The sequence below is a fragment of the Stenella coeruleoalba genome (genome assembly GCF_951394435.1).
Source record: "Stenella coeruleoalba genome assembly, chromosome: 9".
NCBI classification, from domain to species: domain Eukaryota; kingdom Metazoa; phylum Chordata; class Mammalia; order Artiodactyla; family Delphinidae; genus Stenella; species Stenella coeruleoalba.
The window spans coordinates 100217788-100234236 of record NC_137155.1 but is presented as its reverse complement, the minus strand read 5'-3'; the positions used below and the strand labels follow the sequence as shown (position 1 = coordinate 100234236).

General features: G+C 39.1%; 1 protein-coding gene across 4 annotated transcripts in view; it reads left to right on the top strand.

Moving 5' to 3' along the window:
• Positions 1 to 16449, top strand: part of KMT2C (lysine methyltransferase 2C) — a 293733-nt gene that overhangs the window by 74633 nt on the left and 202651 nt on the right. For all 4 annotated transcript variants that reach the window (XM_079931159.1, XM_079931156.1, XM_079931155.1 and 1 more), the window contains exon 2: positions 2457 to 2545. In XM_079931159.1, the coding sequence (XP_079787285.1) occupies positions 2457 to 2545 (89 nt within the window). The remainder of the gene's footprint in view (positions 1 to 2456; positions 2546 to 16449) is intronic.

Genomic DNA, 16449 nt, shown 5'->3' with positions numbered 1-16449 from the left:
GGGATCGAAATGCGTGTCCCCTGCATTGGGAGGCAGATTCTTGACCACTGAACCACCAGGGAAGTCCCTCTAAAGTTTTTTTTTTACGTTAAACATAACTTAAACATAACTACTACTACTTAAACATAACTATTTGCCTTAATAAAATCTAAAAATAATTATTCTCTCTTTTTCTATGAACAATAAAATCAACCTTGCCCTGATAACCCTTTCCCATCAAGTTTTTGTCATCTCTTATTTGTTCTGCCTACTTTCCGCCTTCCCTTCATGAATGATGCTGTTTTGGCTGCTTGACTTGGTGTGTTATATTGGCAAATTTCTAATGTTAAATTATACTTGCATTCTCATTATATTTATTGGTATTCTTTTCATCCATAGTTTTTTGGATATGTTAGGATTTTGCTTCAGTTATTTCCTTTTAATTTTTTTCTGTGGAATGAGGATGACTTTTTTTTTTTTTTTTTTTTTTGCGGTACGTGGGCCTCTCACTGTTGTAGCCTCTCCTGTTGTGGCGCACAGGCTCCGGACGCGCAGGCTCAGCGGCCATGGCTCACGGGCCCAACTGCTCCGCGGCATATGAGAACTTCCCAGACCGGGGCACGAACCCATGTCCCCTGCATCGGCAGGCAGACTCTCAACCACTGCGCCACCAGGGAAGCCCGAGGATGACTTTTTGACAGTGTGTAGTATTGCACTTATAAAACTATTTGGACTTTGATTGCTTTAACTTAAAAAAATTTTTATATCTCCTTTATTGGTTTTGATGGATTAATATCCTTTTAAAAATAAGATTTAGGGCTTCTCTGGTGGCGCAGTGGTTAAGAATCCACCTACCAATGCAGGGGACACGGGTTCGAGCCCTGGTCCGGGAAGATCCCACATGCCGCGGAGCAACTAAGCCCGTGTGCCACAACTACTGAGCCTGTGCTATAGAGCCTGCGAGCCACAACTACTGAAGCCCGCGTGACTAGAGCCTGTGTCCCACAACAAGAGAAGCCACCGCAGTGAGAAGCCCACACATCACAATGAAGAGTAGCCTCTGCTCCCCACAACTAGAGAAAGCCTGCGCGCAGCAACAAAGACCCAACTCAGCCCAAAATAAATAAATACATAAAATTAAAAAAAAAGATTTAAATAGGTTTCCTGTTATTTAAAAGTCTTTTTTGCTTTACCTTTTCATATTATTTTTCTCTATTCTTTTCAACTCTTTAAGTATTTTTCAAATAAATACTGTGTTCGTTTGTACTTCTTCTTTTTAAGTAATGAAATAATTTAAAGCTCTGAAATTATCTGAATACTGCTTTGTCAATTTCTAAGTTTTTTTTAATATGTAATATCTTTATTTTTTCTTTCTTATTTTATGTGTTTAAAAACTGTTTTTGACTGACTTCTATCCTTTATGAGACCTCAAAAACTTTAAAGGTCTTTTCAGTTAATTGCATTGGGTAAGAGAATTGTACTTTACCATGATTCTTTTTTTTTAAACATCTTTATTGAAGTATAATTGCTTTACAATGTTGTGTTAGTTTCTGCTGTGTAAGAAAGTGAACCAGCTATGTGTATACATATCTTCCCATATCCCCTCCCTCCCTATCCCACCCCTATAGGTGGTCACAAAGCACCGAACTGATCTTACCATGACTCTTATGTTTATTTTACTTTACTGAAGTGTTTATAAATTAAAATCCATCACACTTGTAAGGCAAGTGTGATTAGATCATGCTTAATAGTTAGATTTTTTGTTTTTTGGTGGGGGTGGTTTGCAGGAGTGTGCCTCACTTTCTCCTTAAGGGGTAGGTGTCTTAAAAATGCAGACGTCTGGGCATCACTCCTCAATTTCATTAGATCTAGAGGTGTAACCTGGTGTGTGAACTTTGAACCCACTAGGTAGTTAAAAACCACTACTGTAGGGCTTCCCTGGTGGCGCAGTGCTTGAGAGTCTGCCTGCCGATGCAATGGACACGGGTTCATGTCCTGGTCCGGGAAGATCCCACGTGCCGCGGAGCGGCTGGGTCCATGAGCCATGGCCACTGAGCCTGCGCGTCCGGAGCCTGTGCTCCGCAACAGGAGAGGCCACAGCAGTGAGAGGCCCGTGTACCGCAAAAAAAACCCCCAAAAAACAAAAAAACAAAAAAACAAAACCACTACTGTAGACAGAGGGAGTGATCTCAAGGTCTGGTAAAAGAGGGGAAAACCTAGCCTGGAGAATACTTACAGAAGTGAGTTATGATGACACAAACATATTAATATGGGCCTGTCCCCACATTTAGGTATAAGGAAGGGCTGAATATGTGGGAAAAATGACTGTAAAGTGTGATATTTACTATTTGATATGGTAAAGTAAGGGAAAAATTGCCTAAATTATTTTGTGTACCTTCAACTTGTGCTTTATTTTGAGTATAATTCTAAGATTTAATGTGTAACATTTAATTATATGTTTATTTCTTTGTCCATAGGCCTCGAAGTAGAGGAAAAAGTACAGTGGAAGATGAGGACAGCATGGATGGGCTGGAGACAACAGAAGCAGAAAATACTGTGGAAACAGGTTTCAAAACTTAATTTAAAAATTTAAGAATTTACAGAATAATTTATATAGTTAGCTGTCGTCTATACACCGAGTTCTAAAACTTCCACGTGCTAGAGTAGTTTAATAAGTAATGACAAAGTGATAAAACTGAGTTTTCTCCCTTTTTTTCCCCTAAAGCTCTGATTTAGTAGAAATTGCTTAATCTCTGTAGAGAAATATTTTATTAAAGCAAAATTAAAACTGGAATAAACAGTAATTCCAGGCCATTCATATGATATCTCATGGGAGATGTCTGGCTTATGAACCGTCTAGTGTTTGTTTATTGTGTTAGTATATATGTGAGGAAAAAATATGTTCCATTAGCAAATGATACTGTGAAATGCTGCGTGAGAGCAGAGCAAATACTTCCTAGTCTACGGGACTTTTAGGTGCCTTAAATAAGCTAATGTGTGTTTTGCATCTGCAAAAGGAAAATAGAATAGGTTGCCCAAAGTAGTTTCCAAAGTTTACAGCAAGTTAGTGATTTAATGAGCTGTCAACGGGACTAGGTTTCATATTGTGTTCACAGGATATCTACGCGCGATGGTCTGTCATTGTCAGTATTTTTACAGTTGTTGTTTAGACATAGCTGATAGGCTTTTTCTCTGATGTTGAATGTCACCACCTTGATGCTTACAGAATGTCATACAGTTTTTAGAGAAAATTAGAAATTGCTTTATCTTTTATAATATAATTTTCCATGAAATACTTTTGGTTGTCAAATGTGTTGCTATTATATCCCTGTAATTCTTGGAAAAGCCTTCAAACGTTCTGCAGTTCTCATTCCTTTTTCCCATAGAGTCTAGTTAAGAAGAGGGACAGGAGAGAAGCTTGTAAGTTCAGAATTCTACATTTTACCCTTTGGTGTACATTCATTACCACATTATTTATTTATTTTTATAAATTTATTTATTTTATTTATGTTTTTTTTGGCTGTGTTGGGTCTTTGTTGCTGCATGCAGGCTTTCTCTAGTTTCGGTGAGCAGGGGCTACTGTTCATTGCGGTGCGCGGGCTTCTCATCGCGGTGGCTTCTCTTGTTGCCAAGCCTGGGCTCTAGATGTGCGGGCTTCAGTAGTTGTGGCATGCAGCCTTCAGTAGTTGTGGCTCGTGGATTCTAGAGTGCAGGCTCAGTCGTTGTGGCGCACGGGCTTAGTTGTTCCGCTGCATGTGGGATCTTCCCACACCAGGGCTCGAACTTGGGTCTCCTGCACTGGCAGGCAGATTCTTAACCTCTGTGCCACCAGGGAAGCCCCTCATTACCACATTACTTTAAACTTGGATTTATGTAAGTTCTCCACTAGTTATTTTTCATAGATTTTCCCCTTAATTTAAATTTTTTCTGTACTTTGTACCGTTACTTTCTTGTGAAAAGTTTTTTGTAATTTTAAGTGACATTTGCGGTGTAACGATTACTTACAAGTCCCTTTAAGCCAGTGCTCTAAGACTGTCCACAGGTCCCTTTTGGTTGCACTTACCAGAAGTCTCCTTGAGTACTCTGTCTTGTTCTCTGAAGATTTAGCACGTCCCTTTCCATTTTCCTCTCCTTCTCCCATTGTCAATTTTAATAATCTATTCAACACCCAGACCTTGTAGCTCCTTGATTTCCTCAAAATCCTCTTCTCCAGCCCACCTCAGTCACTCATTCTTATGGGCAAACTTTAGCCTTTATCACTGTATCACTTACTAGGACACTTGCTGTTTCACTTCCAAAGTCTCAGTTTCAACTGTCCTTACTATGCCTCTTCTTTCACTAGCTCACTTTTTCCTAATATCCGCGCCACAGAAATTCTTCAGACACACTGAATTCTCCAGCTCAGTGATCTTACTGATGGGGTCTGTCAGCCTTCTTTTCTAGTTCAGATTCCGTGATCCAGTATTGTAGCTGTTCCGTTATGCACCCTAAACTCCTTTGCCATCCTCCCACTGTTTTGCTTTCATAGCAAAACTCAGACTCTGCATTTTAGCAGCGAAAAGGGCTGGAGAAAACCATAAACTTGCTGACTGGTGGCATTTTAAATTTATGACCTCAAATCTCAAGTGGGTCATGATTGCTATCCTTCACTCACTATAGTCTACTTAGAATTCCCTCTCCCATTATCAGGGATAATTCTTTCACCACCTTTTCTTCTCCCTTCAAACTTCTGACACCTCATTTTTCAGTTGATGATCCTGCTATTTCAGTGAAAAAATAAATAGAAGCCATCAGGAAAGAAAGTCCACATTCATCCGCAATCAGATCTCCTTTCTTGCTTGTGTCTCTGTCCATCTATTTTATTATACCTTCCTAACTTAAAGTGGGATGAAAAGTCTCTGGGGTCATCTACAGCCAACTCTTCTACCTGCGTCCTGGATTCTGTCCCGTTTGCGCCTTCGGTTTTCCTTGGTTTCTGGTATCAAGAATTTCCTCTCTCAGTGAAATCATTTCCATTAGTATTAGCATTTGTTGCAGTATCACCCTTCTTAAACATAAGTAACTTCTCGTGGTCAGCTACCCCTTTTAGCTACCATATTGCACCTTTGCTCATCTTTATAGCAAAAGCCCTTGAAAGAATTGTCTATACTTATGGTTGTTACTTATTTTTGACCATGTTTTCATGACCCTACTCCAGTCAGGCTTTCTTCCTCCTGCTCTCCCAGAGGTGGTTTTGATATTTTGCCAAAACCACTGTTCAGTCTCTGTCCTCCTGAGGTATTCAGTGTCATTTTCACACAGCTAACCATTTTCAGGAGGAAAACTTTTTGTTTTAATTTGGCTTTTTCAGGACGCCACATTCTCTTGCTTTTTCCTATCTCACTGATCTCTTTTGCTCATCTCACAGATTAGGTGGTCTCATTTAGTTCAGTTGCTTTAAATATTATGTATGTGCTGGTAACTCTAAAAATTATATTACCAGCACTTTTCTTGCTTTGAACACAACCAGTATCTTCAGCTTACTTCTTAACATCTCCTCTTCGATGTCTTAAGAGGGTCTCAAACTTAATGTGTCTTCTGGGGAACTGTTTACTGTTGTCCCAAAACCTTCTATTCGTCCAGTGTTCCCACCGCAGTAAATGACATCGTGGATTGTTCAGGCTCGAAATATGCAGCCTGTTGGAAAATGCTTTGGGCTTTACCTTGATAATCCTGCCTGATTTCAGTCACCTCTCATCTCCTGCTCTGCTGTCACTCCAGAACTAGTCACCACCACTGCTTGTGTGGACCTGCAGGAGCTTCCCAACTGGTCTTGCTGCTTTTACTCTCACTCCATTCTAGTTTTGTTCTTCATGTAGTAGTGGAGTGAGCTTTTAATTAAAACCCAAAGTAAGAGTGTTTTATTTCCCTTCTGTAAACTATTCAAGGCCTCCAGGGATACTTAAAAGAAAACCTAAAGTCCATATATGATCTTCAAGCTCTACTGACCTTGGCTACCTGTCCAACCACATCTCCTGTCTTCCCCTTGCTCTCTGGGCTCCAGCCATATTCCTTTTTCAGGCACTTGAACTTTTTGTCTTCTTTGCTTAGAATGCCTTTCTCCCAGATACTCATGGAACTTTCTGCCGTACATCAGTCAAATTTCTACCCAGTGCTGTCTTGTTGGAGAGGCCTTTCCTGACCAACCTGTCGAAAAGCAGCACTTGTCGTGCTCTATCCTCTTCTTCTGCTTTACTTCTCCTCCTAGTATTTAACAGATATGACATTATAATTCATATTTGTTTGTGTGCCTTTCATACTAAAACATAAACTTCATGAGGTCAGGGATTTGTCTTGTTCATTGATTTATTCCCAGTGCCCAGAATACATCCAGGCATATGAGCATATGATAGGCATTGATGCCGTGTATATATACATACATATATAGTATATTTATCCTGTCCTTCCGTATGAAAGTTAAATAAAGCCAATTGTGTTAGTCTTTGCTCTGTCTTTGTGCTTGGAAAGACCTTTGTCCAGTTCCTTTAGTGAACACATAGGGCAAGGAGAATAGTAAAGAAAAGAATAAAGAACAATTGTTAAAATTGCCAACCTGCAAGCAAAGAGAAGAAAGAGTTTCGTAAATTTCTAATCAATTTAAAAGCACATTCCAGTTGACTGCAAGACTTTGACGTCTCTGCACGTCTCCAGGCCCAGGATTTATTGGAAGGTCTCTTACTCTGTGAATTGTGTGCCTTGACACATTTCTTTAACGATTTGTAGTAATTTAAGAGTATTTATTAAAATGAGTACTCTTTTAAGGTGTGTGTGTGGGGTGAGGGTAAGTGATGGGAATGAGTATCCTACAAGTGGTCATTGGGAAAGTAGCAAGAATTCTCACAAGTTTTTATGGTAAGAAAAATCCTCTCTTTTGGAGGTGGTGCGACTGTTGCCAGTTCTGTGTCCATTTTTCTTTATGAATAAAATCAACTTGAATGAAGTGCTAGTTACTTGAGGAGAGAAATTCCACTTTTCTTTGAGAGTCATTATATAATCAGGGTTTTGCAAACTTGTTTTAGTTAATTATAATTGGTTAATTATGATTTAGCTAATTATAATTAAACCTTTTTTTTTTTTAAAGTGCTGAAGTTGTCATTGTGTGGCTAGTGGGAGCCCCTTTTTGGCTGGCTTCTTAATCCTTTTTAATATCTCAAAATGTTTCAAAGCTATTGCTCGTTGGCAAGAATATTTTTCAGGCCCATCTTTAATACTCTGCCTCAGGATATGAAATTGCCTACTCTGTAAGAGTACTAGTTCTTTTTAGTGGAGAATAGTATGAGAGATCAAAGTCTAGGCTGTAGGGATGCATATCATATTGTTTCTGTTGAGAATTAGTTATGTTAGTCCATTCTAGTGATATACTAGTAATTATATAGATGAGAGGCTGTATATACATGCTTAGAAATATCAGTTCACATTCATACTTTCAGGTAACCACTAGCATAGTTTTTTAAATAGACTTTAGTTTGTTTTTTTTTTTTTTTTTTTTTGCGGTATGCGGGCCTCTCACTGTTGTGGCCTCTCCCGTTGCAGAGCACAGGCTCCGGATGCGCAGGCTCAGCGGCCATGGCTCACGGGCCCAGCCGCTCCGCGGCATATGGGATCCTCCCAGACCGGGTCACGAACCCGTGTCTCCTGCATCGGCAGGCGGACTGTCAACCACTGGGCCACCAGGGAAGCCCTAGACTTTAGTTTTTAGAACAGTTACAGGTTTACAGCAAAATTGAGTGGAAGGCACAGATACTCCCCATTTACCTCCTGCCCCTACACACGCATAGCCTCCCGTTTATCAGCACTCCCACCAGCATTGGTGCATCTGTTATGATTGATGAAACTACAGTGACACAGTATTTTCACCTTAAGTCCGTAGTTTACATTAGGGTTCACTCTTGGTGGTATACATTCTGTAGGTTTGGGAAGAATGTATAATGACATGTATCAATCAATATAGTATCATACAGATACTTTCACTGCCCTGAAAATCTTCTGTGCTATGCCTATTCATCCTTTCCTCCCCTCTAAGCCCTGGCAACCATTGTTCTTTTTTCTGTCTCCATAGTTTTGTCTTTTCCAAAATGTAATATAATTGGAATCATACCATATGTAGCCTTTTCACATTGGCTCATTTCACTTAGTAATATACATTTACGGTTCTTTTCATGGCTTGAAAACTCATTTCTTTTTATTGCTGAAAAATATTCTGTTGTATGTATGTACAGCAGTTTATCTGTTCACCTACTAAAGGACACCTTGGTTGCTTCTAGGTTTTTGCAATTATGGATGAAGCTGCTGTAAACATTTGTGTGCAGAGTTTTGTGTGGACATAAGTTTTCAGCTCCTTTGGGTAAATACCAAGGAGCATGATTGCTGGGTCATATGGTGAGAGTATGTTTAGTTTTGTGAGAAACGGGCCAAACCATTTTCCAAAGTAGATGTACCATTTTGCATTCCCACCAGCAATGAATGAGAGTTCCTGTTGCTTCACAGCCTCACCAGCATTTGGAGTTGTCAGTGTTGTGGATTTTGGCCATTCTGATAGGTGTTTAATAGTATCTCATTGTTTTAATTTACACTTCCCTGATAACATATGATGAGGGATACCTTTTTATATGCTTATTTTCCATCTGTATATCTTCTTCCACTACTCTGTTAAATTCTTTGACTCATTTTTTAATCAGGTTGTTCATTTTCTTATTTTTGAGTTTTAAGAGTTCTTCATATAATCTGGATAAGAGTCCTTTACCAGATACATCTCTTGCAAATATTTTCTTCTAGTCTGTGGCTTGTCTTTATGTATCTCTTGGCAATGTTTTCTGCAGAGCAGAAATTTTAAATTTTAATGAAGTCTATCTAGTGTATCATTTATTTCTCTGATGTATCATGCTTTTGGTGTTGTATCTAAAAGCCATTGCCAAACCCAAGGTCATCTAGATTTTCTCCTGTGTTATCTTCTAGGAGTTTTATAGTTTTACATTTCACATTCTGTGATCCTTTTTTTTTTTTTTTTTTGCGGTACGTGGGCCTCTCACTGTTGCGGCCTCTCCCGTTGTAGAGCACGGGCTCCGGACGCGCAGGCTCAGCAGCCATGGCTCACGGGCCCAGCTGCTCTGCGGCATGTGGGATCTTCCCGGACCGGGGCACGAACCCCTGTCCCCTGCATCGGCAGGCGGACTCTCAACCACTGCGCCACCAGGGAAGCCCCTGTGATCCATTTTGAGTTAATTTTTGTGAAGAGTGTAAGGTTTGTGTCTAGATTCTTTTTTTGTGTGTGCTTGGATGTCCATTTGTTCCAGCACCATCTGTTGACAAGGCTGTTTCCTAAAGTGGAAGCTTAGTTTATTGAGTTTAGATTCTTCTTTCTTTTTTTTAAAAAAATTATTTATTTATTTTTGGCTGTGTTGGGTCTTCGTTGCTGTGCGCGAGCTTTCTCTAGTTGCGGTGAGTGGGAGCTGCTCTTCATTGTGGTGCACAGGCTTCTCATTGCAGTGGCTTCTCTTGTTGTGGAGCATGGGCTCTAGGCACGTGGGCTTCAGTAGTTGCGGCATGCAGGCTCAGTAGTTGTGGCTCACAGGCTCTAGAGCACAGGCTCAGTAGTTGTGGCACACAGGCTTAGTTGCTCTGCGGCATGTGGGATCTTCCCGGACCAGAGATCGAACCCGTGTCCCCTGCATTGGCAGGCGTATTCTTAACCACTGCGCCACCAGGGAAGCCCCCCTTGTTTGTTATATATGCATTCAATGCTATGAATTTCCCTTATTCCCATTGTGGTCTGAGAGCAGACATTGTATGATTTTTATTATTTTAAATTTGTGTCAAGGCACAGAAACAAATTTATTTGGTCTGTTGGTAAATGTTCCATCTGACCTGGAGAAGAATGTGTATTCTGCTACTGTTGGATGAAGTAGTCTAAAGATGTGCATTATATCCAGTTGATTGATGGTGGTGTTGAGTTCAACTATGTTGTTACAGATTTTTTGTCTGCTGGATCTGTTTTTGATAGGTGGCTATTAACATCCCCATATATAATAGTGGATTTATATATTCGTCCTTGTAGTTCTATCAGTTTTTGCCTCATGTACTTTGACACTCTGTTGTTAGGTGCATATGTATGTGTTAAGGATTTTTATGTGTTGTTGGAGAATTGACCCTTTTATTATTATGTAGTGTTTCTCTTTATCCCTGAGAACTTAACTTGTTATGATGTCTGCTGTGTCTGAAAGCTTCTGCTCTTTTTTTATCTGAACAAATTTTCAGTATTCAAGTATTACAGTATTATTAACTATAGTCATCATGTTGGTACATTAGATCTCCAGACATATTCATTCTATAAAACTGCAAGTTTGTACCCTTTGACCAACAGCTCCTCATTTTCCCCACCCCGTGGTAACTACTGTTCTTCTCTCTGGCCAACTTTACATTTTTTATTAGAATTTTGACTTAGTTTGTTAGTTTTTCTAGGCTGTAGACTTTTCAAAGTCCCACCGGAGGGAACTTTCCCCAGATTGTCCCTGGTACATCAGTTCCATTCTTAAGAGTCTAGAGTCGGTGAGCATTTGTTTGAACCCTTCCTTCCATATTTTATTTTATTTTTTTATTATTATTATTTTTTTGTGCGGTACGCGGACCTCTCACTGTTGTGGCCTCTCCCGTTGTGGAGCACAGGCTCCGGACGCGCAGGCTTAGCGGCCACGGCTCACGGGCCCAGCCGCTCTGCGGCATGTGTGATCTTCCCGGACCGGGGCATGAACCCGTGTCCCCTGCATCGGCAGGCGGACTCCCAACCACTGCGCCACCAGGGAAGCCCCTTCCTTCCATATTTTAATTAACGCAAGGTTAAATGACACCTTGAGACTGTATCGTTAACAGTTTTATCCAGCACTCTTAGTTCATACTAGACTTCAGTCTTGCCCAGGGTACCTCATTTCTCACAAAGGAAGAACATAATCAAACTGGGTGCATGCTCGTGTCTTGGCTTTCACTCTATATAGACCACTCTCTCAATTATCCAGGTCTTTTTTTAAAGAATTACCTCAACTCTTCGCTTTGTGAATACCCACCCTCAACTCCCTTTTCAGAAGTTCTGCCTTGATCATTAGACTTCACTAAGCCTATTTCTCTAGAGTTTTTGCATAGCCCGAAGTGTCTGTACCTTAATTCTATGTGGAGACATTTTTAACTGATACTGTGTTTTACCTGAAAGTCTAGACATGATATTTAATCCTTCTTTATTTCTGAATGAGTTTAGCAGATCTGGAGGCAAAACTTCTCACTAAAAGCCCTGAGAAGGGGAGCTATTATAAATGATACATTAAAAAAAAACCCAAAAAACACCTGTCTTCCAGTTGTATATAACTAATATATAAAAATGTGATTTATGTCAATATTTGTATGTTTGCTTAAACTTATTTGTATCATCAGTTGTAGAAACTTTTGTGTATGTCGTTTCCAACTTATGGAGTAAATGTTTACTTAGTTTTTATTAATTACTTAAACCAAAAAAAAAAGGTGTTTAAGGCTGGATTTTGTTTTAACATGATTCCTAGTGTTTTCCCTAGGTTTCGATATTATTTTTATTATCCTTATTTTCTAAATGTATTTTAATTGTAGTTTTGGTCTCCTCTTTGACTTCTGAGCTGTTTTAAGAGAGTTTAAAAAGTTTCCAATTGTTTGTGTGGATTTTCTCCTTGATTTTTGTTATTCATTTCTAATTTTATTATATTTCGTTGGTTTTGTATACTTTCTACATTTTGGAATTTGAGGTTTCTTGACGTATTCATCAGCTTTGGAAAATTCTCAGCTATTATATATTCAACTACTGCTTTTGTATCATTCTTTGTTTCTTCTAACTAAATGTTCATTAGACTGTTTCACTGTGTTTGTTACCATTTACCCTCTCTTTTAAATTTTTTTAATACTTTTGTTCCACTGTCCTTTGTTCTAAACAGATCATTCTAGATAGATCTTACAGTTTTCTTATCCCCTTTTAACCATGTAATCGCTTGTTAAACATAACAATTGAGTCCATTTATTATGTTTTAAAAGTTCTGGGCTTCCCTGGTGGCGCAGTGGTTGAGAGTCCGCCTGCCGATGCAGGGGACACGGGTTTGTGCCCTGGTCCGGGCAGATTCCACATGCCACGGAACGGCTGGGCTCGTGAGCCATGGCCGCTGGGCCTGTGCGTCTGGAGCCTGTGCTCCGCAACGGGAGAGGCCACAACACTGAGAGGCCTGCGTACCGCAAAAAAAAAAAAAAAAAAAAAAAAAGTTCTTTATTCAAGTTTGCAACTTTTTGTAGTTCTTAGTTCCCTCCTGAAAATTTTAATGCTCTGATTTTATTACCTTTAACATGGTAAATACAGTTGGTTTAAAATTTTTGTTTGATTATTGCAGTATCTGGAGTTGTTTCGTTTCAGTTGTTTCTGCTCATTCTTGCTCATGTCATCCTGTCTCCTCATGTAACTGATTATGTATGCTTGTGTGCTGGACAATTTATTTGTAGAAATAGATTGATGTTTTTCCCCTAAAAGATAGTTTTTCTTTGATTTTTTTTTTTTTTTTTTTTACTGGTACCTAGGGGCACTAGTATTTTAGGAGCACCTCAGTTCAGTTTCATGTCTCTATTTTCTGTTCCAAGCATGTAACTCAAAGCTGTGCAGCACTCCTTGCAGAGATTGATTTCTGGTTCATTTTTCCTGTTGATGTCCGCAACTTAGGGGTTCCTGCCATCTTGAGTTCCCATTCCCTGGATGGTTGTAGACTTCTAGGACTATCGATGAGTCTGTTGAAAGTCACAGTGCGTGCTCTTGGTTGCCTTTTCCTGAGCAGCCGACACTCCCATGGGAAATGCAGCCCTGAATATCAGGCTTACCTTCCTTTAGTAATTCTTTACAACCTTGTTAGTTTTTTGATGCTTTTAGGACATTTTTACTTTCAAAAATATTTTACTCAGTTTTCTTGTCTTCAGTGGGAGGGTTGTTTCAAATTACCTAGTCTGCTGTTAGAGAAGTAGATGTTCTCTGGAGTTTTCTCTGCATTCTTTTTGTTTTTTGAATGGATTAGTTATCCATTTTATACATATTAGGGTATACATGTCAATCCCAATCTCCAATTCATCCCCCCCGTCCCCCCTTGGTGTCCATAGGTTTGTTCTCTACATCTGTGTCTCAATTTCCTCCCTGCAGACTGGTTCATCTGTACCATTTTTCTAGGTTTGACATATATGGGTTAACATACGATACTTATTTTTCTCTTTCTGACTTACTTTACTCTGTATGACAGTCTCTGGATCCATCCATGTCTCTACAAATGACCCAATTTCGTTCCTTTTTATGGGTGAGTAATATTCTATTGTATATATGTACCACATCTTCTTTATCCATTTGTCTGTTGATGGGCATTTAGGTTGCTTCCATGACCTGGCTATTGTAAATAGTGCTGCAAAGAACATTGGGGTGCATGTGTCTTTTTGAATTATGGTTTTCTCTGGGTATATGCCCAGTAGTGGGATTGCTGAGTCATATGGTAGTTCTAGTTTTAGTTTTTTAAGGACCCTCTATACTGTTCTCCATAGTGGCTGTATCAATTTACATTCTCACCAATAGTGCAAGAGGGTTCCCTTTCCTCCACACCCTCTCCAGCATTTGTAGTTTGTAGATTTTCTGATGATGCCCATTCTAACTGGTGTGAGGTGATACCTCATTGTAGTTTTGATTTGCGTTTCTGTAATGATTAGTGATGCTGAGCAGCTTTTCATGTGCTTCTTGGCCGTCTGTATGTCTTCTTTGGAGAAATGTCTATTTAGGTCTTCTGCCCATTTTTGGATTGGGTTATTTGTTTTTTAATATTGAGCTGCATGAGCTGTTTATATATTTTGGAGATTAATCCTTTGTCTGTCGATTCGTTTGCAAATATTTTCTCCCATTCTGAGGGTTGTCTTTTCAACTTTTTTTTTTTTTTTTTTGTGGTATGCGGGCCGCTCACTGTTGTGGCCTCTCCCGCTGCAGAGCACAGGCTCTGGATGCACAGGCTCAGCGGCCATGTCTCACGGACCCAGCCACTCCGCGGCATGTGGGATCCTCCTGGACCGGGGCACGAACCCGTGTCCCCTGCATCGGCAGGTGGACTCTCAACCACTGCGCCGCCAGGGAAGCCCTGTCTTTTCATCTTGTTTGTAGTTTCCTTTACTTTGCAAAAGCTTTTAAGTTTCAGTAGGTCCCATTTGTTTATTTTTGTTTTTATTTCCATTACTCTAGGAGGTGGATCAAAAAAGATCTTGCTGTGATTTATGTCAAAGAGTGTTCTTCCTATGTTTTCCTCTAAGAGTTTTATAGTGTCCGGTCTTACATTTAGGTCTCTAATCCATTTTGAGTTTATTTTTGGGTATGGTGTTAGGGAGTGTTCTAATTTCATTCCTTTACATGTAGCTGTCCAGTTTTCCCAGCACCACTTATTGAAGAGACTGTCTTTTCTCCATTGTATATACTTACCTCCTTTGTCATAGATTAGTTGACCATAGGTACGTGGGTTTATCTCTGGGCTTTCTATCCTGTTCCATTGATCTGTATCACTGTTTTAGTGCCAGTACCATATTGTCTTGATTACTGTAGCTTTGTAGTATAGTCTGAAGTCAGGCAGTCTGATTCCTCCAGCTCCGTTTTTTCCCCTCAAGACTGCTTTGGCTATTCGGGGTCTTTTGTGTCTCCACACAAATTTTAAGATTTTTTTGTTCTAGTTCTGTAAAAAATGCCATTGGTAATTTGATAGGGATTACACTGAATCTGTAGATTGCTTTGGGTAGTATAATCATTTTCACAATATTGATTCTTCCAATCCAAGAAAACAGTATATCTCTTGATCTGTTGGTGTCATCTTTAATTTCTTTCATCAGTGTCTTATAGTTTTCTGCCTCTGGGTCTTTTGTCTCCTGTAGGTTTATTCCTAGGTGTTTTATTCTTTTTGTTGCAATGGTAAATGGGAGTGTTTCCTTGATTTCTCTTCCAGATTTTTCATCATTAGTGTATAGGAATGCAAGAGATTTCTGTGCATTAATTTTGTATCCTGCAACTTTACCAAATTCATTGATTAGCTCTATTAGGTTTCTGGTAGCATCTTTAGGATTCTCTATGTATAGTATCATGTCATCTGAAAATAGTGACAGTTTTACTTCTTCTTTTCCTAATTGTATTTCTTTTATTTCTTTTTCTTCTCTGATTGCCGTGGCTAGGACTTCCAAAACTATGTTGAATAATAGTGGTGAGAGTGGACATCTTTGTCTTTTTCCTGATCTTAGATGAAATGCTTTCAGTTTTTCACCATTGAGAATGATGTTTGCTGTGGTTTGTTGTATATGGCCTTTATTATGTTGAGGTAGGTTCCCTCTATGCCCCCTTTCTGGAGAGTTTTTATCATAAATGGGTGTTGAATTTTGTCAAAAGCTTTTTGTGCATCTACTGAGATGATCATATGGTTTTTATTCTTCAGTCTGTTAATATGGGTTATCACATTGATTGATTTGCATATATTGAAGAAACCTTGCATCCCTGAGATAAATCCCACTTTATCATGGTGTATGAGCCTCTTAATGTGTTGTTGGATTCTGTTTGCTAGTATTTTGTTGAGGATTTTTGCATCTATGTTCATCAGTGATATTGGTTTGTAATTTTCTTTTTTCGGAGTATCTTTGTCTGGTTTTGGTATCAGGGTGATTGTGGACTCAGAGAATGAGTTTGGGAGTGTTCCTTCCTCTGCAATTTTTGGAAGAGTTTGAGAAGGATGGGTATTAGCTCTTCTCTAAATGTTTGATAGAATTCACCTGTGAAGCCATCTGGTCCTGGACTTCTGCTTTTTTGAAGATTTTTAATCACAGTTTCAATTTCATTATTTGTGATTGGTCTGTTCATATTTTCTATTTCTTCCTGGTTCAGTCTTGGAAGGTTTTACCTTTCTAAGAATTTGTCCATTTCTTCCAGGTTGTCCATTTTATTGATATAGAGTTGCTTGTAGTAGTCTCTTAGGATGCTTTGTATTTCTGTAGTGTCTGTTGTAACTTCTCCATTTTCATTTCTAATTATATTGATTTGAATCCTCTCCCTCTTTTTCTTGATGAGTCTGGCTAATGGTTTATTAATTTTGTTTATCTTCTCAAGGAACCAGATTTTAGTTTTATTGATCTTTGCTATCGTTTTCTTTGTTTCTATTTCATTTATTTCTGCTCTGATCTTTATGATTTCTTTCCTTCTACTATGGGTTTTGTTTGTTCTTCTTTCTCTAGTTCCTTTAGGTGTAAGTTTAGATTGTTTATTTGAGAGTTTTTTTGTTTCTTGATGTAGGCTTGTATTGCTGTAAACTTCCCTCTTAGAACTGCTTTTGCTGCATCCCATAGGTTTTGGATCGTCATGTTTTCATTGTCATTTGTCTCTAGGTATTTTTCAAT